General features: G+C 52.3%; 1 protein-coding gene across 4 annotated transcripts in view; it reads left to right on the plus strand.

Moving 5' to 3' along the window:
- The first annotated feature begins 7,173 nt into the window (after positions 1-7,173).
- The window catches only part of Pde2a (phosphodiesterase 2A), an 87,770-nt gene continuing 71,558 nt past the window's right edge, over positions 7,174-23,385 (plus strand). For all 4 annotated transcript variants that reach the window (XM_041675958.1, XM_041675957.1, XM_041675956.1 and 1 more), the window contains exon 1: positions 7,174-7,466. Coding sequence is in view for 2 of the 4 variants with exons in the window: in XM_041675957.1 (XP_041531891.1) it covers positions 7,396-7,466 (71 nt within the window). In the remaining 2 variants the exon portion in view is untranslated. The remainder of the gene's footprint in view (positions 7,467-23,385) is intronic.

The raw sequence follows: 23,385 nt of genomic DNA on the forward strand, positions 1-23,385 counted from the left end.
GTGCCAGAAGGGAGGGCCGTCCTTGTACTTGTGTCTTTGGGTTGCTTGGGGTAGGAAGAGCCTGGATGTATGGGGGAGGGAGCTTGGAGGAAAAAGGGCTTCCTGGAGGAGGACAGGGGAGGGGACCCTGAGAGAGAAGGTGGGTCACAGGTTGGAGGAGCCGTGGAACTTCTTACTGGTCCTTTGCTCATGCTGCTGTCTGCCACAGTTCTGCCCTGGAAAGCGTGGGCGTGTAGGCAGATATCTCCTTAAGAGTCTGTGTGGCTATGGAACTTGCTTAGGCCTCTGATCTGGGTTCTTTCTGTGTCCTTTGGAACTACCTACTAGCAGGTTCCTGGGAGGATTGAGTGAGCGAGTGAGTGTGAACTGCTAGTGGTGTTCCGTGGCAGGGCCCCAGGTGTCTGCAGAGACATCTTCAGGCGGCTGGGAGGAGAGTTTGGGAGGTTGGGGCTGCACTCGTTGAATATTTACTGTGTTCACTTCTCATTCACAAGTGCTTGTTGAACACCTGCTGTGTGCAGAGTTTGCTGAACACTGGGGCAGAGGAGTAGTGGTGTGGGGGAAGAGGGAACCCTTGAGGGGAGGGGATGCTGAGAAGGAGGGCCCCCCAAGAGAGGGAATGGTCTTGAGCCCAGACAAGCGCGTGACCTGCTGCAAGGGCTGATTAGCACCCCTGCACACTCCGGAGCCTCACACCCTCTTCACCAGACACCTCAGACACCCCAGGCCTCCCTTCTGCACCCTGACTATCAGGTCTTAGCTCTGCCACTGAAGGAGACATGGCCACACCCCTATCTAATGAGCCCCCGTCCCTACCAGAAAACAGCATCATTCCTGCCACTTAGCTACTTAGTGACCTGAATGACCCAGACACTGCTCTGGAACTCTGTGATGGTTTTTATCTCTCTCTCTCTCTCTCTCTCTCTCTCTCTCTCTCTCTCTCTCTCTCTCTGTGTGTGTGTGTGTGTGTGTGTGAGAGAGAGAGAGAGAGAGAGAGAGAGAGAGAGAGAGAGCTGCTCAGAATCTCTCTGCCCCTCCTGTCTGGAACTGCCTTTGGAATATTCTTTCCCAGTATCCATGTTCTATGAAAATATAAGGAGGATTTGTACTCAGCCAGCCAGGGGCGAAGAACTCGCTGGCCCTGGCATGTCCCCTCTTCTATGCTACTTTCATTTCTGTGGAAATTTCCGCACTTTCTCTGCCCTGGTTACAGCTCCTGCTGTATTTATCACCCTGGAGACACAGTGACACAGGCGCACACAGGCCACACGCACACACTTATGCCTGCACACCTCAGCTTGCACACCTCAGCTTGCACACCTCAGCTTGCACTGCCGTAACTGCAAGCGCAACACACACGCGCGCCCACACAGCACGTGGAGAAACACCCACACAAAGAGCTCTCTAGGAAAATGTTCTCCTGCTGCTGCTCCTCCCCCTCTTGTCCTCCCCCCACCTCCCCCTCTGTTCTGTCCACCCACCTCCACCCACAGACCAAAGAGCTGGGCCGGACGGCACCTCCCACCCCTTGTCAGCTGGGAGGCACTCTGCCTGGTGACTGGAGTGTGGCTCTCTTCCCCATCCTGCCCTCCCTCCCCCCCTGCTACTTTCCTGCAATCCTGTCTGTCTTCTCCGTGAGTCCCCTCCTTGTCACTCTTTTGACTCTAAAGTGGAAACTGTCATTCTTCCCTACTTTTGTCTCCGGAGGTTCAAGTTGGGGAACCCCAAGGACTGATCTAGGCAGAGGGATAGACTAAGAGGGTGCCAGGGACCTGCATCTCCAGCTCCTCACTGCTCTTGATGAGGGGAGGGTTGTGTGCCTGGCACCATGGAGACCAGTGTCATAGCAACACAATCTGGGTGGGCAAAGCTTCCTCCTCCAGGGTTGGGGGGCCCATAGAAGGAGCCAGCACAGGCCTGAAGGTGGTGGGCCTTGTGCTGGTGCCCAGTGCTGGCCGCCATACCCTCCTGCACCCTGTCCCAGCCCTACCCCTCCTTGTCTCCGCGCTAATGCTACCTGGTCACTGCAAACACCAACCCAGCAAGTCCTGCTCTCGCTCTTGAGTTTGGTCTTTTATCTTCCACCCGTGTCGGTTTCCTCAGGGCAGAGAGGGGGTTAATGTGGATGTGGTCTCCTGTGAAATCTCCAGCCAGCCCTTAGCCTTGTGGTCTCCTGTGAAATCTCCAGCCAGCCCTTAGCCTTGTGGTCTCCTGTGAAATCTCCAGCCAGCCCTTAGCCTTGGCAGCCACAGGAGCCCAGCTGACACCTGCTGTCCTGAGGCCTTGTGTGTGCTCTCCCTTCACCATTGGGAGGCCCAGGGTGGCCAGTAAGTGGCCTCGCAAGGACAGATCAGGCTTGGGGCATGGTTCCTACCCCAGTAGGTTCCTTTTCTTAACAAAGGGCCAACTGTTCTCATTTGTGTCTTCCATGCTGGAGAAGGTTTCCTGGCAGGTTATGTAGCTTCATCAGGATCTGGCCTTGGGGTGTCTAGAAACCTGAGAACTAGTTTCCAGGGGTGCGGTGCAGAACCTTCCTCAAGTGGTTAGATCTAGGGAGGCTTTGCATCCCCACAGTGCAGAGACTGACCAGAATCCACAGAGTCCAGCAGGAGACCCATGCCTTTCAACCCAGCCTTGGCTGGGTTTCTGACCTCTGTAGTCACGATGCAGCTGCCTTCCTCCTGGCTTTATGTAATCATTCAAATAGAACAGCTGCCTTTATCCCACTGAGTCACACCCCCTCCCTCCCCTCCTCCTCAGGTGTGGGGAATTGCTCAGGAAAGGTTGAGCAGGCTGCCTAGGAGGCTTGGGGACTCCAGGCAAGGAGGGCCTGGTGTGCTGGATTGGAGGGTGATTTGGAGAATAGGAGTCACAGGTGCTGCCCATGCTGTACCCATCCTGGTAACCACATTGTGGGTGGGTGCTCCCTTCCTAGGTCTTGAGGTCTATTCACAGCCTTCTTTACTGAGCCTCTGTCTCTACTGGAGGAGAGGCAGACATTTGTGAAGAGGAGAGATTAATCTGAGGCACAATGGCCAGGAGTTTCTGATCCATGGTCCCGCTCTGCCTTGACATCCTGAGAGCCTGGATATGTCCCTGGCCTGTATAACGAGGCGTTAAGCCTCCTGGCCCTGACCTCTCTGACTGATAAAAGCCTTGGGTACAGGCACCCAAGGGTCCAGTTCAGCTGCACTGCAGGCTGGCCTCCATCCCCTGCCATCTTCCTCTGCACCACATCTGCTTGTCTCCTAACACAGGGCTGGGGATCCGGTACCCTGTGCCCCTCTCCTTTTACATCTGTCCCACTGCCTCATCCCCAATAGTAGCTGGGGATAACTACCCCACCTGAGGTCACCAGCCCACCTCCGCCTCCCTCCGCCTCCGTAGGCAGCTTGCTGCTTTGGGACCTGAAGCCAACCCATGACTCCTCAGCTGTGGACCTTCCTGGGATGGTGAAGAAGTTGTTCGTCCTAAAGCTGTTCTGGGGGCTGTGGTGGCTTTTCACGTCCTTGACAAAGCAAAGGCTTTGTTCCTGTTGGTGTTAGGGGGTCCCATGTTTCACCGCCTCTACCTGGCATTAAGAGCACATTCTGGGGTTTTCTCGATGGCATACAGAGCCACAAGAGGCAGCTGCCTGGCCAGAGGGGAAATGCACTGTGGGGTGACTCTGAGCTACCAGTTCCTTCCCTACCTGCCCTCATGGGTGCCTGTTACCAAGACCCGCGGTGGTACCCCCATTCCATACCCCTTGGCCCCAGACAGGGAATCATGCAGGGTGTCTCAGTCTCCCATAGATTTCATGGCCTGCCAATCACTCCTGTGCCCAGTGGACAGCATTGCACAGTGCAGCATCAGCCTGCCCCAGGAAGTGGGGGGCAGCACCCTCCCCAGCCTCTTGCTCTAACTATGCAACAGGATCCTGGACTGAGCTTGTCTCTGATGGGTGCCGCCTCTTTCTCTCTGGACTTCTCCGTCAGCATTCTCCCTTAGAACCTTTGGCTTAAGGCCGGGCTGGGCTGGGACTTAAGGCCTATCCTTGAGGAAAGCAAGATTCTGCAGATGAAATAAGAACCTGAATAAACAGAAGGAGGAGGTGGGGCAAATGGCAAGGTGGGGAGAGGCAGTCAAAAGCAGATTAGCTCCAGGCCCCCATGAGTGCTGGGTGGGGTTGAGCTAGCCCAGGAAGGGTGGGCCAGGATTTGGGATGGTCATAAAAAAAAAAAGAGGGGAATTCAGGACCCTGAAGGATAAACCCATTATACAAAGAAAAGGAAGAAGGGACTGGAGGGAGTTGGGGGTGGAGCCGGGGCCCCGCCAAGGATGGCGAGAGGCCCATGGGGACAGGTTGGGGAGCTTGCCTTTGACTCTCAGCCGGGGGTGGAGGGTGGCCACAGGAGGGTTTTTGAGGGGTACAACATGACCACATGTCAGGAAGCTGCTGCTAGGTGCAGCATGAATGGGGAATGTAGGGCTGAACTGGATCTGGGGACTGGGGGATGACAAGGAGTAAGGGGGGATAAAGGGACATGTGAACAAGATGGATGTCAAGATCCACAGGCTTTGGGGATGGGGAGTCCAGAGAGAGGGGAGGAGAGAAGCCAAGCTGTGAAGTTCAGTCTAGGGATTGAAAGTTTTGCTGGTACTTCACACGCGGGCAACAGTCAAGTTATTCACTATTTGAATTTCGGGCTAATTCAATGTTCTCAGAGACTGTATGGCCTTTGGTGCTCCAAAAGAGGCCTGGGTGAGTTGCTGTGTCTTGGGGGAAGGCGAGAATGGGGAATTTTGTTAGAAGCATCCACATTGTGGAGGCGAAGATAGGGTGCGCCTGGGAGGGAGACAGAGGAGGGGCCGTCTGGAAGGTGGGAGGGGACAGCGGTGCAGGAGGAGGCACGGGTGGGCGCTGAGAAGTGGTCTTCTGGGCAAAGAGAAGATTGCTGGAACTGGCATCTTGCAGTTCTCCGGAGGCAAGGAGTGGCGGTGCTGAGGTCAACCCCAGAAAGACGTCCTCCCATCACTTTCGGCAGCCACCCTCATTCCCAGTGAGCATCCTTCCTCCTCCCACTTGCTTCTACCGCCGCCCAGTTAGAAAAACGAAAACAAAACAAAGAAAATAAATCAACAAAACAAATACAAAACCCGAAAAGGGTCTCCGCTGACCCTGGTGTGGAGAGCCAGGGCCTTAGAACGCGGCAGCCTTGGCTCAGCACGCTGGAGAGCGGCAGTGGGCGGGATCTTAGTGGGTGGGGTCTGAAGCTCGGCGGAAGATCTGAGCGACGTGGGTGGGGGAGGGACGGACGGACCACACGAGGAGGAGGGGAGTCTTGGGACTGTGACTACCTCCCCCATCCAGAGAGTGCCCTGCAGGAGCCCCTGACCCTGTGTGGTGCTGTCACGTCTTGGACTCCATTCATTCAACTTTAACTGTTTACTGGGTAATTCAGAGATGTTCCCCCAAACTTTACAACTCTTTTTGTTTGGAACCTGCGACCTTGCCTTTCATGTGAGAAAATAAATTGGAGTTCAGAAAGGTGAAATACTTCCTTAGGCATATGACAGAGCTGGGATTTGAATCCCATCTGAGCCCCGAGCTCACTTTAGATCTTCATTGTCCAGAACCTTGATCAGAATAATGGTCCCTGCAAGCCCTGTTCCTGGGGACCTGTAAGGTGTGGGCTGATAGCTGAATGAGGAGGGAGCCCCTCACTGTGTTCCCAGGAGACTTCTGTTTCCAGGTGGGAGAGCACCCACGTGTAGGGGGTGCCCTCATTTGAACTCTTTGGTCCTAGCTCCACGGACAGCTCCTCGGGTCTGTGCGCAGGTTCTGTGTCCACGGGAGAGCTATAAGAGTTCAGCCATGGTCCAGGACCTTGGGGGAACATCTCACAGGCCTGGAGCAGCAAAGTCCTAGAGATGGCTGGCTAAGTAGAAAGATACCAGTTCTGAGCTGGCTCAGCTGGCTTTGAACCAACCTGGCTCTTGCTCCCTCTGGGTGAGAAGTGCTTTCTCCAGAGATTTCAGTGACTTGAAGGTCTATCTTTGGGGTCCCAAAGGGGAAGCAAAAGCTCTCTCAAATCCTCCCTGACATGTCTGAGGCTATGTGTTTATAATACAATACTCTGCCTGGATAGGCTACCTGCTGGCTCATTCCCATTCATCCATGCCTTTAAGCTTGGGTCAGGGCTTCTCTGCTGGGTCCTAGTCTGGGGCCGGTGGCACTCCCCCAATGACTTGAGAGATGTCACTGGTGAGACTCACTGTAGCACCCCCCCACACACACCTTTAAAGACACAACACGGAACCTCCTCTAAGATGCTGCCAACTTGCTGTTTGGGTCAGGGTGGCACAAGGGCCAAAGCCAGTTTGAGTCCTAGCTGGTGGGGCTGACCAACGGTGGGTGTTTGTAAATGGATGAACAAGTCAATGGCAGAGTCAGAGTCTACTTCCTTACCCCGACTGTCTCCCCACCCCATCCCCTCTTCGTGGTGTGGCGCTTTCTCTTCCACACACAGAAGAAGCTCTGCCAGGACAACTGCTTACCTGGCCTTCTGCTAAATGCTCCCTTCTATTGGGCTAAAGCTTTATCCTGAAGAGTTCTGGGAACAGGACAGAGACGCAGTGGGCCTCCCTGATGCTTAGTGACCACTGAAGATGGGGGAGGGGCAGGCCATAGCCTGGGTACCCACAACTCCTGAAGTTCAAGCATCAACTCCCACAGTAGCCCAGGTAAACAGTCATCAAAGGCAGGCTCTGGGACAAGGCTGAGGTTACTGTGTGAGGGTGCCCAGGAGGGATGGTCGCTGGTTCTGCAGCAAGGACAATGGCGTGTTCCCACCCCGAGGGATGAGTCTGGGTTGTGTCCCTCTGTCCCTGGAGTCCCCAGCATCATCCCTGCCCTCATAGCTTTGTTTCTTTCTCTGTGTGTTTCTGCATGCATTTCTGGTCTCTGTATTTCCATCTTGGTCTCTCTGAGGTGCGGTTCCTTCTCTCTTCATATGCTTCTCTGTCTGTGCACCCTGTATCTCTCAGTCTCTCCGTGTGTGTGTGTGTGTGTGTGTGTGTGTGTGTCCGTCCTCCTCCTCTCCCTCTCTGTCTGGGTCTCTCTCTGTTCCTCCTCCATGCTCCCTCCCCCTTCTGCATTATCAGACTTGCTCTAGCCTCCTCCCATAGCCAGCCTAGCGGCAGAGGCAGTAACAGCCTGGGAGGCAGGCACAGCAGAAGCCGGCAAGGCAGCAGAGCTGGATCCGGTGCTGAGCCCAAGCAGAGTCAAGAACCAGCCATTGCACTTGCTTCCTGTGCCTGCTGGGAGTGCCCCAGCAAAAACTCCAGACGGGGCGGGGGGAGCAGGGCAAGGTGCCACTTTAGTCTGGCTGGGGAGGCAGATGATGAGGAGTGATGGGGCAGGCATGCGGCCACTCCATCCTCTGCAGGAGCCAGCAGTACCCGGCAGCGCGACCGGCTGAGCCGTGAGTACTAGCAAGGGGTTCTGGGGTCTGGATAAGCAGCAATGACAGGTACCACAGATGGGGCCAGGGAAATCCCTCTAGGAACTGAGGTTGACATGGAGCTCAGCCACGTGGGAGGATCCTTTCTGCGGGACCTGGCTGCAGGAATGCAACCTAGTTAGGGGTCTCTGTGTAAGGGAGGGATGCTTGGCATCCACTCATGAGGTGATGAAGCTGGGGTCCTAAAGACACGTTCCTGGCAGGGGGGATGGGTGGTGAGGAGCCTGAACTATGCTTGGGGTGGGGTGCAGGAGTTTGACCAAGGAGTTTTCGGGAGCTCTGGTGGCTGAGATAGGATGGTTCAGCACCCTGGAGAGAGACCATCTCTGTCAGGAGTGTGTCTATGGGGTGTGGTGTGCGTGAGAAAGATAGGATAAGGATATGTATGAATAAGAGTGGTCCCAGGACAAGAGAGGATCAGGGGTTCTGGTGTTATTGGTAACGTGCCCCATACAACCAGAAATTAAGGGTTCCGGACGTTACTTTATACAACTTTACCTCAAATCATCTGTCCCAGGATACAGCTGTGAGAGCTCCAAATTCCAAGGTGGCAGACAGGGGACAGTGTGTGTGCGTGCACCTGTGGCGCGTTAGGGATATCCTGGGTGTAGAGAGGTCTCGCGTGTCCTGGGGTACCTGGACTTGGATGTGGTTTGTGAACACCAGCGTGTGACTGTGGGAGGAGCCTGCCTGTGTCTGAGTGTGAACACAGGCTGGTGTGTATATAAGGAGGCATGCATGCAAAGTCGTTCGCATACTGCCCGCATTCTAACACATATGCTCTGTCAGAATGACTCAGTAAGTATGTTGTTTGCTTGCTTGAGTGTGCATTCACATCTGTGTGTTATGCTTGAATAACTGCTTCTAATGTATGTGTAGGTGGATCTGTGTGTGTGCATAAGTGTTCTGGTGTGGGTGTGTGATCATGGGCCTGGTGTGTCTGAATATGTAGGCATCTTGGTCTTTGTGTGATTGGTGTACACGTGTGTGCCTATTTATGTCCATTTATGTGTGTGAGTTTCTTTTCTTTGATGGTTGACTGCACAGTTGAGGCACTTTGGCCTACTCAGGGAGAGAGGGGGTGGCTGGATGTGTGGCCACCCCTGTGAGTCCAGGACTTCATTCTATACCCTGTGGAGAGATGCAGAAAAGAAATAGGCAATAATGGCCCTGCCCTCTGGGGCCTCTTAAGCCTCACAGACACAAAATAGCGTGAGAATAACGGAGCATTAGAGAGCGGCTATGCTAACAGGTGGGTGCGTCCTGGGCCTGGGCCTGGGCCTGGGCCTGGCTAAGCAAAGCCTGTGCCACCGGTGGGATTGGACCGAAGAACAGGGAGGAAGCTGTGTGTGATGGGAAATGGATGGGATAGGCAGGAATCACAACTTGCAGAACTTTGAACTATAAATCTCTTGGGCTTTGTCTGGAGGCCCCAAGAAAGCCGTGGAAAGTTTTATGTAGGGGAGGGATATGAATGTTTGGGCAGAGAAGGGATATGATTATATTTGGGTTAGAAACCTGCTTCAATGGCACTGTTGAGGCTAAGCATGTTCAGGGAGCTGGGTCCAGAAAAGGAGGGCAGGGACCAGGCCAGTTCAAGGAGACATAAGGCCTGGGACCAAGTCAGCCAAGCCAGCAAGCAGCAGATGAGCATGGAACTAGAAAGAGAGAGAGAGAGAGAGAGAGAGAGAGAGAGAGAGAGAGAGAGGGAGAGAGAGAGAACACACCTAAATGAGGTACACAGTGGCAGAAATCAGTTGCCTCTTGCTGGACTCCCCTGGCTGCCAGCCTGGTCCTCAGCAGCCCGGTGGCCTTCCCCTTTAGATGAGCTGTGGGTCAGCTCATCTGGGAGTAAACTGCTTTATGCGCCCTACAGCCTAGCCCCAGCTCCCCCTGCCCACCAAGCAGCTCCTGCCACTCTTCCTGCTTCCCACTCCAGCTCTTGTCCCCAGAGACTGCTGATGGCTTATCTGGGATCTAGCCAAATGGTAACGGGGGGGGGGGCACAGAACTCCCATCAGTATCCCACTCAGTCTTAATGGACTGGAGTCTCACTCGCGGACAGACTTCTGCCAGGCTTGCGTTTCCCAGATCCTGCTGCTTGGGCTATAAAATATCAACCCTCAGCCTGGTTCCTTCACTCATTCAATCATTCATTCATCAACAGGAACTCCTGAGCCTGATTAGAGACACTGACCCAGTCCTCACACTCAGAGCATGCTCAGTATGACAGGAGTCCCAGAGCTGTGTGGGGAAGAGTCTGAGGAAGACATGGGCCCCCGAAGGCTGTGCCCAGGAAGGAGCAGCAGAAACAATGTGTACAGATTGTAGGGTACGAAAGTCTCAGTGTAGCAAGGGACAGAAAGGACATGGAAAGAGGCAAACAGAGTCAAAGGGGTCAGCTTCTGTGGGGTCTCCAACATCACCCCCATGAGCAGAGCTAGGGAAAGGTTTTCAGATAGACTGCCTCTCCTAGGGAGCTCTTGTAGACTGTCTCTTCCCTCTCTACCCATAACCCACCCTGCAGTTTTGATCCCCAATGGGCCAGGATTGAGAATGTGGCTCAAATGCAGCCTTGTGACGGCTCCTGTGAGTCCTTAACCCACCCCGACCAAGGAGTTCCTTAATGGCCTCATCTGCCTCATCACCCCACCCTACTCTACAAGGTGTCTTCTCCAAATCTTGGGTGCCACAGCATTCTGTAGCAGTGCTACAGCTCCCAACTTGCACACCCCCCAAGACACTCATCCCTCTCTGCTTGGGGTCCTTGAGAGCAAGCCAAGGTTGTTTCCTCTGGGGACTTGGCTTTATATCCATTCCCCATGCTTGGGTCACTGTCCTGATCCTGAGCTTGGTCCTCCCTCGGGTGACCAGAATCAGCCAGAGAGAGGGAGATGGGACTGAGTGATGGAGGGTCATTCATTCATTTATTCATTCATTCATTTCCTGTTAATGGTCCCCAGCTGAGCATTGTGTTCCCTAAAAGGAGATGGACAGAGCCAATGGCCGTGATGGAGGGAGGAGCCACCTCCCCACCTGTGCCAAGGCCATTGGTGTAGCCTTGAAGGAAGAGCAGACCTGAGAAGAGAGCACACAGGGTGCAAAGGCTGGGGTGCAGGACTAGCAGAGTTCCGAGTAGCCTAAGTATGAAGTGCATTCTGGGAGGGGAGCACAGAAAGAGGAGCAAGGGATCGAGGCTAGACTACAGGTAGCACTTATAGGCGGCTCTGACAGGCAAACACTCCTGTAAATGGGTGACATTTTTGGTTGCTCCTAGTGCCCCTGTCCAGAGTCTGTCAAAGGACTCCATACGGGTTGGAAATGGGTGTTCAGAAGATAAGCAGAGACCCTAGAAATGAGGGCAAGGCAGTGTTTGAAGAATGTGAGCCCTGCTAGAAAGGGGCATGCAAATGAATGCAAAGCGTATGCAAATCAGCCTGTTGTGCGGGGCAGCTTAGACTCTGAGAACAAGACGTCACCTGCTTCCACTCCGGCTTCCCCTTTCCTCCGCCCCAAACACAGGCTGGCAGTGCCCTCATCTCTGACCCACAAGACTATGGCCTCGAAGGGTCAGTACCCAGTACTCTTGGGATGCTGATATATTTAGCAAAGGGGATCTTTTCACACCTTTGTCTCCCATTGCTCAGCTGCCACTCCCTGGGAAAGGCCAGCTCCCTAGTGATGTGACCCACTTCCTGAAGTCCCTGAAGTCACCCTCTCATTGTCCTTTTCTGAGGCTGCTGGAACTTGGTGAAAAAGTAGAAATCTGTGTCTGCTATCTGGGAGGGGTCCCTAAGAGTGCTCCTGAGGTATGTGAAGCTTGGGACTTCTGGGATGTTCCTCATGGCGACGCCAGGTCCAGAAGAAGCTTTGAAGACAGGGAAGGAAAAGCCGCAAACAGACAAAGGCTTTTCCTGGATTCGTGTGGTCCCGGAAAAGTTGCTCGGCTTCACTCTGAACTCAGACTGGTAATGTGGTAGCAATAATCTTTCTGTCCTCACAGAATAGCTGTGGAAAATCTAGAAGCACAGAATGTAGCCCTAGGAATACAGCAAGTGTTCATGCAGAGGCCGCTGCTGCCACTGTGGAACACCCACGCTCACCTACACTTTTAGACCACGGCTAGGAGCCCAGAGAGCGTCAGCGTGTGGGGAAGACAGGAGGCGGTGGGTGTGGTGAGGCACACATATGCTCTGTGGGCAGATGGAGTGTCTGATGGACATATGACCACCTTGTGCGGCTGCACCTGCCTGGCCTGAAGAGAGAATAACTGAAGAAAAAGCTCACTGAAGAAGGGGTTAAGCCTATGGCCACACCCACGGCAGCCTATGAGTCATTCTGGGAATTGTAGTTTGGTGTGAGTTTGCAGTAAGTATAATTTGTCCAGCCTCCTTCAAGCCAAATCTACACCCTGCTGCTGAGGCTGGCTGTTGGCAGGCCACAGTACGAGTTGGGGGTTGGGGAGCTCAGAGATGAAGTAGCCTTTACCCTTTCCTTGCTCCCTGCCAGCTTCCTGTGTGCTGGAGTGTGGGGGTAGGAGCAGGGATCAAAGGATTAAGTCATAATGAGAACTCATTGCACGTGCACAAGGAAGTTTACAGCTGCCTGAGCCTGGTTTCCACAGCTATGATCTTCTTTAATCCCCTCCACAAACCCAAGAGGCTGCTGTTCTCTGAATGAGGGTGCAGAGGCTTTAAGAAGGGACTGACTTGCCCACCAGGATGGGGGGGCCAGGCTTGGAGCACAGGGTCTTCAGGCCCCCAAAATTCCTGCTCTTTTCATGAGTTTTTGGACCAGACAGCAAAATCCTAGCCTTGAGGAACAGGAAAGATATGGGTGACTCAAGTTAGAGATGAGGACAGGGCAACAGGAGCTACCTGGGGCAAGAAAAGCAGGAGCTGCATTCTGTGGGACAGAAGGCTAGGTGGAGGGGAGAGCCGGCCCAGGCTTAAAGACCTGACCTCAAGCAGAGTCTGGATGTGATCCACCAGGACTCCCCTCCTGCGCCCAAGGGTTTTGAGGGTCAGACCTGGTCAGTGCTGGTCTTTGGGAAAGTCGTGACCTTGAAGCCTTGACTGGATAGATTGAAGCGGACAGACCAAAGGCTGTCTGGAGCTTCTGAAGCACCCACTTTGTTTCTCTTCCTCTTTTCTCCCCAGGCTGGAGAATGATATGTACACCAGAGCTGTGCTACAATGTCACACAGACCCACAGGGCTCAGTACACAGTCCATTCCCACCCTGGTCTGGGATGTTGGATGGGCCAGGAGGGAAGCTTGAACAAGGGGCTAACCCAGTGCTCCCCACCTCCTTACAGGGGTGTAGTGGGGGGTGAGGACAGAGAACAGTTGGGACCTCGAATAGCAGAGCCAGACATGCTGGAGGAATGAAGGAAGCTCAGAGATGAATAAGGTTCCCCTCACGGTTCCAGGTCTGGCTGGTGGGAAATGGGCTTAGGGTGATCGTGCACTTGGGTTTAGGTTTTTATTTTATTTGTTATATCACTTGAAGTTTGTCTGATGCTGAAATGCAGAATGATATTAGTTGGTGGGTATGTGTGTGTGTGTGTGTGTGTGTGCATACTTGATTGTGATCTTCCAGACTTAGGTATGTGTATACTGGTCAGAGAGGGGAAGAATGTATGGACTCATGTTTGTATAAAAGTGTGTATATATTTGTATGTATGTGTGAGCATGTATGTTCATTTTTATGTCTGAATACTGGTATATGGTTGTGTGTGCTCAGAGTATTAATAATGCGTATGTGTTCTAGTGAAACTGTGGGTATCTATTGGCAAGTGCATGCGTGGAGGGTCCTCAGGCCGTCCTGTTGACTCAGCAAGGCCTCACCAAGGTTTGGCCTAGCTGCCTGGAGAACTCGGGCTTCAGTGGTTGTGATGCTGCCCATGCATATGGGTCTGAGCTTCCCACAAAGGAAAGGATCCTCTCCAGGTCAGAGAACCTTAAGGAATGGTGCCATTGTCTTCAGGGTCAGGTTTGGTGACCAGAATCTTTGGCTATTGGTTGAGAGGCTACATATCTAGGGAGGGTAGGTTCCATTCTCCCCAGGACGACCACACCCACACCATGCTCCAGGGGGTTTAGGGGCCCCTAGCCTGGTCCTCTTGTATAGAAGCAACTACCGAAGCCCAGAGAGGAACAGGGAAAACTAAAATCCCAATAAGATTGGGGTGAAGGACAAGGCTTGGACTGGAGAGAAAGGTGCATCTGGCCTGGAAGGCCTCTCCCTCAGCCCCTTAGGCAGTTGGGGCACCCTGAGGAGACCCAAGGTGGTGCTTAGGCTGCCTTCCACCTGAGTGTCTCCACTCCTCTGGGCCTCTGGCTTCTTAAGTTTCTACCAGAGCTTCTGCGTGCTGAGCGATACCTTCTGGGGCCTTGTGAAGTCTGTCATTCCACAGAACACGGGGACTCTGTGAGAGAAGCTTGTGTGTAGGTGAGTGTGGGAGGGTGGCCTCCTCTTTGAGCATTCGACATTGCAGGCTTCCTCCCAATCTCTCCATGAGCTCTTGGTGTGGAGACAGTGCCAGGCTATGGGGAGTTCAGAAGGTCAGCTCTGCCCTAGAGCAGGGTACGGACAGATAGGGCAGGGCCTCCTTGAGAAGAAAGTTCCTCTCCCTGGCCCTGGGATGGAGTCTGTCCTGCTTGTGCTTCAGGAGGCTGATGTGGGCTCTCCCTGCAAAGAGCTTGACTGCAAACTGAAGTGAACTCTGAGTGTAGCTGTGTGGAGGGCCGCCAGGGAGGGTGTGTGGGAGGTGTGGTTCTGGGCTCCTCGGCAGCTGGGCTAGGGGAAGGACGCAAGGTCTTCTGGCCAGACTAGAGGTGATAAAAGGTGAAAGACTTTCCTGGTGCTAGAGAGAACCATCTTCCTGTAGCTTTGGGACCCAGGACAGTTGGGGAGGGGGCTTAGGAAGACCAGGGAGGACCTGTGACTCAGAGGACTTTGTTGCTGCGCTGGTGGGAAAGGAACAGTCAGACAAGGGGAAGTCTTGGAAGGAAGGGGAGGAGGGCAGTGTTGGGCGGGGGCGACATAGGTTTTGGCTGGAAAGAGCTGAGGCAGGACAGGTGAGGCTGAGGCAGGGACGCCATGCCCTTCCCATCTCAGAGAATTCAGGATTACTTTAAAGCTCTGAGTGGGACAGAGATGGAGAGAAGAAATGTTCTAAAGGTTTTATTTTTTGTTTAACTTAAAATTTTAGTTTATATGTATTTTGTTTTATTTTTTGTCGTTTTGAGACAGGGTCTTATTGTCTTGGAGTAACCTGGAAGTCACTGTGTAGCAAGGATAACTTGAACTCTTGCTCTTCCCATTGCCACAACCTCTGGGTGCTGGCGTCTTAGGCATGTGACACCATAACCTGTAGAGAGAAGGGATGTTGCCAAAGTGCCATATAAAGCCTTAGAAATGGCCCTGTTTAATCACCTCAACGAGCCTTCAAGGAGCTAGTGCCATTGTGTAGAAGAGAACAAGACAAATGCCTCTCCGGCCATTTCCCTGCAGGCTGTGGGATGAGGCAAGGCTTCCTGAGTGAAGAGGGGCTGTTGAGGTACTGGAGAGCCAGAGTCTAGGCCTGGAGAAGGGGCTGCCCTGTGGGAGTGAGTTGCTGGGGGGTAAACCCCAGGCAGGCTCTCCTGCTGGCACCCCACCTACATTAGCAGAGCTTATCTGGAACTGGTGTGTGTGTGTGTAGTGTGTGGTGTGGTGTGTGTGTGTGTGTATGTGTGTGTATGTGGTGTGGTGTGTGTGTGTGTGTGTGTGTGTGTGTGTATGTGGTGTGGTGTGTGTGTGTGTGTGGTGTGTGTATGTGGTGTGTGTGTGTGTGGTGTGTGTATGTGGTGTGGTGTATGTGTGTGTGTGTGTGTGTGTATATGTGTGTGTGTGTGTGTTTAACAAGCCCAGATGAAGCTGCCACTAGAAGCCAGCCTTCCAGCAGGAAAGGATTGAACTTGAATCTGAAGGGACAAATGAATGGGAAAACAAAGTCCAGAGAGGGCAGAGACTTGCCCATGTCACACAGCTGATCTCAGAGTCAGTAGCAAAACTAGGTCCAGCCTTCACTTGCCTGCTCTCACACTGGCTTTGGCCTTCTGGGTGTTTCCTGAGGGTACCCATATGCCCATAGTTGGCTGCTGTCAGACTGAGAACGTCTTCCTGCCCTGCCTGTTGCTCCTTGTCTCTGTGCAACTCTGGGAGGGGGCTGTGGAGAAATGTTCTTAGTATCCAGCCTTGGGCTCTGTATCCGACTGTGCTACCTGCCCGAGCCTTTCAGCCATCTTTGATGATGACCAGGGTACTCTACCTGTGTCCTTCACTCAGGCCATCGAGATGGAGCAGATGGTCCTTGCCCTGCCCTGTTAAGGACAGGTGAGCCCATCTGTGAGCAATGGAATGGTTGACCAGAATGCTTCCTGCACAGTGACGCCGGGGTTGACCTCGGCTCCATAGGATTGGGGTGACAGGTACAGGGCTCTGGGGCAGGAGAAAAAGTCTGATGATAGAGAGGTAGACATGGAATCCTTGCTCCCATCAGGAAGTAGGGGAAGGCCTCGGTGAGGTCAGGTGACAGTTATTCTGGGCTTACGTGCTTTAGGAGTCAGAAAGAGGGTGTGAGGTAAGAAGTCCCCCTGAGGGGTGGTTGAAGACATGTAAGGTGCCTAGGTAGGTCAGAGGGGTCATGCCAGTGCTACCCTGGTTTACGGACCTGAGATGACATCTTTTTTCTCTGATGCCCCCAGTCCTCCTTTAGGGACAGCCCTCCCTGCTTCACGCTGCCTGTGCTTTCCACTCTTGTGACACCCATCAAATTTTACTCATGGACCACACTCCCCAACTCTGGGAGCAAAGTTGGGTCACTGCTCTTCATCTCCTGATTTACACTGTGATCCCTGCAATGCAAAGTTCATTCTAAGCTTGGAGAGCTTCCCCCTGGCCTGAGACCTCCATCCTTGTGGTCCTGAGCCCTGGCTTTGGGCCTTTTTGGGAGATGAGTCAGTAAACGTGGATCCCTCGTGATGCTGAAGGGTTAGGGACTCCGGCCCAGCCTTCTCACCACTGCCACACACCAGTGCGAACTCACTTTTGGCTTCTGATGGGCCTTGAGCCTTGACTCATTATTAGTGATAATTAACTATTTCAACCCCACTCAGTTTTGATGGTCACTAGGTACTGTTGTGGGCAGCAGAGTTCTTTAGTTGCAACACCTCTTGATCAGCCCATTCATGCTGCACCCCGGGAAATCACTCATGCTTGGCCTGGACTACCAAAGTCAGACTCAGTCACTTGGCTCCCACGGTGGCTCCCACAACTGGGGAACAGACCATTCCGGTTAGGGAAAAACTTTTCTTGATGATTCCTGTCCTTTTCTCTGATATTGGTCTCCCTTCTTTCAGAGAGCTTCCCAAGACTTGGTAGGACATGCACACATACACATGTGCACACACACACATGTGCACACACACGGCTTGATTGGCTGCTTTTGTAAAGGCCTTGTGTAGGTGACCACTGCTGCTGTAAACCACGGGCCTTGTCATGGCTAGAGACAGCATTCACAGCCTCCGGCTTTTACTTCTTTCTTGCATTCTCTTTTCTGCCATGTTCTTGGGCCTTGGGGGCAGGTGTTGTTTGAGGCACCACTTAGGGCTAAGCAGTTACTGCCTGCCACTTCCTTTTGGCTCTTTGACAGTTCTGTGTCCCTACACTAAAGGAAAGCCTCTCTGACCGAGGCTGGGAGCAACACAAATCTATACATATAAGCATAGATATTTCGACGGCAGCTTGATATTTGCTCACTTAACAAAACAGCCGTACTAGGTTGTTCCCTGTGGCCTCTGACCTCCCCAACCATGGGCTTTTGAACAAATTATACAGTGCCCAACATGAATGCCCTACCGTGGAGCTGGCCTCGAAGCCATCAGAAAGCAGTTGGCTACCCCACAACATTCATGCCATTATGCACCAGAGGCCACATCTTACCTGGCAAATTGGTGTTGTAGCGTGCAGGGTCTGTGCTAAGTAAACTATTGATATCTTTTCTCCCCAAGTGGCCTGTATCTGAATACATTCTGGCACTATGAGAGCTAGCCAACAGGGAGAAAGCTTCTAAGTCTGTTCTAGGTCAATTTCTCTATGTCCTGTAACCAAAATGTGTGCTGTCCTCAGCAGTGGGATCTCAACCTTAGTTATGATGGAAAACCAAGAGAAATGGTATAGCCTGTGATGTGCTGGGGGTTCTGGGGCCTCCCTGACCCCTCCCAAATCAAAGGTGGTACCCCAGGCCTGGCTCTAAGATTTTAACTTAATTATTACTATCTCTTGGGAACAGGATTGTTCACCGATGTAGGGTTCCTTCATTCAACACCCACCCCACCCCCTTTTGACACAGGCTCAAACTATGTAGCCCTGACTGGCCTGGAACCAGCTGTGTAGACTGGACTGACCTTGAACTCGCAGAGATCCGTCTGCCTCTGCCTCCCGAGTTCTGAGATGAAAGGCGTGCAGCATCACGCCTGGCATCAAACTCCTTAAAAACAGGGGCAGAAAGATGCCGCAGTGGTTCAGAGCACTTGCTGGTCTTGCAGAGAACCAGGGTTCTGTTCCCAGCACCCACATGCTGACTCATAACCATCTGTAACTCCAGCTCCAGAGGATCTATTACTGTCTTCTGGTCTCTGTGGGCATCATGCATACACACAGTGCACATTCATACACGCAAGAAAAACACTCATATACACATAAAATAAACAATTTCCAAAATTATATTTTAAAATTAACGTATCAAGTCCCGGGGTTCTATAAAGCTGTTTTATTCTTCCTTAGTTGTGTTATCCCAACCCCACCTCCTCTTCACCCCCATTACCCCACTTTCATACCCTCTTAAATCTTTCATCCCCAGGATTCCCCTCTTCTTCAATATGAAATATTTTCTTAATTCCTCCCTCCATGAAGGCCTCCTCCCCTCTTGTGGCCCTTACTTGGTAGGATCCTTTCCATGCTCCTCTCCCCCACAAACCTTGATGGTATCATTAACTATTTTCCACATCACTTTTGTCAAGTTTAGGGTGAGGGATTTTTGTTGTTGCCCCCCCCCCCCCATGAGATAGTGACAGTCGGTGTAAACAGCTCCTTAAAACCAAGAGCTGGACAAAGGCTAATCTGAAGAGGATGAGTCACTAACAGCATCAAGGGGCCCCTGCTGCTCAGGGCCCAGAAGGCAGTGAATCCACAACGACCTTGTTCTCTTAGCCTCTGAGTTTCTTTTATGTTTTCTCCAGGTTTGCTGCCGAACCCAGTTCCCTCTCACCAAGGCTCTGAGCTTACACATGCTCGCTGAGTGTGCCTGGGCTCTCCTCTCCTCTTCCCTCCCTTCCACACCCCTTCTCCTTTTTGTCCTCTCTTCTGCTCTCTCCCCTCCTCATCTGCTCACACTTTCCCTTCTATTATTTTCATTTGGCTTGGGCCAGCGTCTTTCTCTATAGCTCAGGCTGGCCTTGAGCTAACAATCCTGTCTCCATCTCCCTCAGTTCTGCTATTACAGGCAGGCACTACCACATTCAGCTTCTAAACTCAGGGATGTGCACTCTTTCGTCAAGCCATAGGCTCAGAGAGCAGCTTCCTAAGGCGTGTAATTTACAGCCTCCAGGGGCAGCAGTGGGAGGTGGTCCTGGCACATCTTAGTGGCGGGACCCCCTTTGTTCCTGCACCAGTAGAAGAGCAGGATGGTGGTACCCGCCTCGTTAGGGCGGCTGTGAGGGTGCAGTGAGACCGTGGGTAATGTGCCTGGCAGCACTTGGGCTCCCTCGTGGGCTGTGCAGAGTGGAAAATGAGCTAATGAGACCAAGGATGTGCAGGTGCACACAGGAGGTGCCTGTCGACCTCGGTAATTGGTGTGGAGCAAACCAGACATCTCCACCGTGAGCACCTACTAAGCACACACAAGCTTCTCAGCCATGCCTGGTCTCAGCAAAGCTGTTCCTGCTGCAGAGGCCTGGAACATGGGGATGGGACTTCCCTTTTTAAATGTTTAAAGCCTGTCTTTCTTTGAGGTATAACTTACATATGATAAAACCTCTAATTTAAAGAGTATAATGAATTTTAATACATCTGTAGTCATGCGATCACCAATGAAATCAAGAAAGGAATTTGTAAAAAGATTTATTTTTATGTTATGTGTATCAGTGTTTGCTTGCACATATACAAGTATACCACATATGTGCATGGTGCCTGCAGAGATCAAAAGTGAGCCACCACATAGGTCCTGGGAAGCAAACTCAGGTCCTTTGCCAGAGCAGCAAGCACTCGTACAATGTTCCCTTGTGCCCTCTGTAGTGAATTGTGTGTGTCCATGTGTCTGTGTACCTCTCTATCTCTGTGTGTCTGGGTTTTCCTTGCATGACAACTCTGTCACATAGAGCAAGGCTCCCTGCTGTGTGCTGGGTGGTGCTGGGGAACCAATTACCCTCCCCAGACCTGGATTTCTGCTGCTGGACAAGGAGGGCAGGCAGTGTAATGGATACCTAGGATGTGGATCACGATGGCAAGTCCTGGGTATGAGGTTGGAGTGGTGTCTTCAGAAAGGCGTAAGGAATAGAGTGTGCACTCCACAGATCTTCAAGTGTTCTCTAGGGCCCTGGTGGCCACATGTGGACCCAGATTAGAGCGGGACCAAGTAAAGCTCCGCTTCCACCACAGGGGCCACCAATTCCCTGAAAAGAAGGGGGCCACTTTTGCTCCTCGGTTCTAGAACCAAATATTAAAGCAATTATGTAACTAGCAATAAATTACTTAAAGTAGTGACTCACTCGGCTTAATTAGAGTGAGAGTGGGGAGGGATTAAGGTATTTTTAGAGTGCACACCTCAGTCCCCATGCAGGGTAGGGGAAGGCCTTGTGCAAAGTGGGGGTGGATTAGGGCTAGGAGGCCTGGAAGCACCCCAGGTGGTGAAACCTGATCCCCCACCCTGCTGAGTCCTAACAAAGAGGAGAGCAGGGCTGTGTCTGATCCCCTCTTCACTCAGAGGCAGACATATCTTGATGATCAGTAGCTCTGTACCTTGGCAAGCCCCTTTGTTGCCCCACTGTTTTCCATTTCCCACTGTAAAATGGGGATGCATTTTCTACTTGACTTGAGTGCATATTGTAAGGTCAGTGCATGTGTGTGCGTGTGCGTGTGTGTGTGTGTGCACATGTGCGTGTGTGTGTGTGTGTGTGTGCGTGTGTGAAGAGAGAGGGGAGAGAGACCCGAGTGTTGACTCCATCAGATCCAAGCCTCCAAAGGGCAGAATCAGATCTGCTCTGTTACTACATATAGAATTGTATATGTAGGGCTCATATAGAATTGTACATCCTAGGTGCTCAATAAAAGCCTTGTGTGACTGCATTCTGGTTTTGTACACATTCTTCTGCTCCAAATAGATTCCTTCTTTCAAGGTTTATTGATTAGTTATTATTGCATGTATGCGATGCTGGGGAGATTGCCGTATTCTGCATGTAGAGGTTAGAGGGTAACCTTGTAGCTTTGGTTCTGTTTGCCACCTTCTATGAGGTTTTCAAGGATCAAACTCAGGTCGTCAGGTTTGATCAGCAAGAGACTTTAGCAGCTGAGCCATCTCTTTAGCCCCTCCCAAGGTTTTGGGAATCACATGGGTGCCACGTGTGTGGGAGCCTGGCCTCGGTTCTCTGGGCTGAGAACTAACTGATGGATTCCAATCCATCAGCAATCCACTTCCAAGGTAGATTTCTGGTGAGGACAGGCCAGGAGGGTTCAGAACCACGGACAGCTCCCACCTGCGGTCCTGAGCCTCATCTTCTGGTGGCCCCCAGCAGCGTACCTGAGGTGGGAAGATCTCCACCTCTCATGGTAGGAGAAGGAGGAGCCCCAGTCCAGTACCCTATTATGGGTACTTTATCATACTCAGGGTATATGAGAGTAGTTAGGGCATCCTGACTCGGGAGACGGAACATCAGGCTCTTGTAAAGGGGGTAATAATTCTGACCATACTCTGAATTAAATGAGTAACATTTCAATAGTCATCCGTTGGTACCCGGGCATAACATATGACCTTGCCTTTTCTCTTCCTCTGTCAGCCCCAGTGACATACCGAGAACACATCCTTTGCCTTATTCAGTGGTGTAGGTACCCGATCACAGATGCTGGGGCAGCAAGGTTCCCACCACCACCTTCATGGACTGAGCTAGATATAAAGTAGGTGCCATAGTAGACTGGAGAAATTCTGTGTTCCTCTTCACCTGGGTTTGAAGGGGCGGGGGAGGACACAGCTGGACTGGGGTGGAGTTTAATGCATGCTCTCCCAAAGCCTGGAGCTCTAATCGACTCTGACCACCGTTCCTCACACCTCACGAAGCTCAGGAGATGAATTTGTGCTGGCAGCATCCAGCATCACTATGACAACCATGGTATTAGTCTCCATTGGTGCAGAGGCCGAGGCCAGAGACCCCGTTGGCCCTGGACCTTTGTGATTCTGTGTTTGACAGAGGCTATAGCTCGAGGGGCAGCAGAAGAGGGATAGAGCCTGGGCCAGGGCATGGGTGTGGACTAGAGTTGATGAAGATGGTGAAAGCCAGAGGGACCTTGGCCACAGCTATTGCTCTGGTCTTTTTCATCCTACCTCACCTACCATTTCTCTTCCTCTACTTCCTTTGAGCCTCTGAACTAGTTGCCTCTGCCTTTTCTGCATTCTGGGAGCTGAGTGTGACGGAAGGACATCCTGTGGAGAGATCTGGAAAGGTGTGTGGTGGCCCAAAGGAGGGTCTAGTTGAACTACGCCAGCTCCTAGCTGGGAAAGGGGGACTTCTGGCCCCTTTGAAGGGCTTCTGAGAGGAAACCATGATCTAGCAGTGAAACATGGAGGGATGAGGAGCAGCCTGAAGGTAGGGTGTGGAGTAGCCTGTAGGTCGGATGTGGAGCAGAGAGCACAGGGAAGTCTTCAGAAGGGAAGCAGTGAGGAATTTACAGTTTGTAGCATGGAAAGGGACCATGTAGATTTTCACTGTTGCTTGCTTAATTTTTAAATGGTTTCAGAGATGGAAAAATGATTCCCAGAGGCAGAAAGTGACTTGTCCAAGCTTGCTTAGATTACTAGCGCTAGACAGCCTTTTAGGCTACACTAGGCTCTGGTTGGGAGCTCTTGCTACAGCCTTGTTGGCCAGCATTTCCCCAGGTAACTGTTACCTCCTCAGGCTTGGCAGGATTCACGGGTCACTTTGCTCTTGGTTTGAATAAAATTTGTGTAGAGTAGGTCTGTGCTGAGGGCTTTTCCTGCCTGTGTGAGCCTGGGGTCAGGCTGGGTCTGTAGATGGTGGCAGCGGGCATCCAAGGCAAGGTCTGGAATTCAGAGTGTTTGAATTCCTGAGTGGTCAGGAAGGAATGAGGACCAGAAATGGGGCCTGGTGTGGTGCTGCATGCTTTTGGTCCCAGCGCTCAGGAGGCAGAAGTCGGGGCCTATCTGTGAGTCTGGTCTACACAGGGAGTTCCAAAATAACCACCATTATATAGAAAATCCCCGTCTCAAAACAAACAAGCAAAAGAAAACACCCCACTTTGGGTCTTTGGGATGCCAGCTCAGGACCTGTGTGCTCTCTCCTTCCTTGACTACCCCTGGCACCTTTGGCTAAACTGGTCACTTGCAGGAGATGAAGGTGTCTCTGTGCTCCTTACAGTCAATTCTCCTTAGAGCTCTTTCTGGACCCTGACCTGATATTGAGCTGAGAGAGCACAGAAAGAGTCCTTTTGCCCCATTGTCCTGCTGAAAAAACCGAGCTTTCAAGGTAACGGTGCCTCATTCTGGGTTATACCACGGCAGGGGCTGGGCTGGGCTAGGCTGCCAGACCCTGGTTTGTCTGCACTTC

This window comes from Microtus oregoni, unplaced genomic scaffold (genome assembly GCF_018167655.1).
Source record: "Microtus oregoni isolate MIOR12 unplaced genomic scaffold, Mior012 000027F_ref0000203, whole genome shotgun sequence".
NCBI lineage: Eukaryota > Metazoa > Chordata > Mammalia > Rodentia > Cricetidae > Microtus > Microtus oregoni.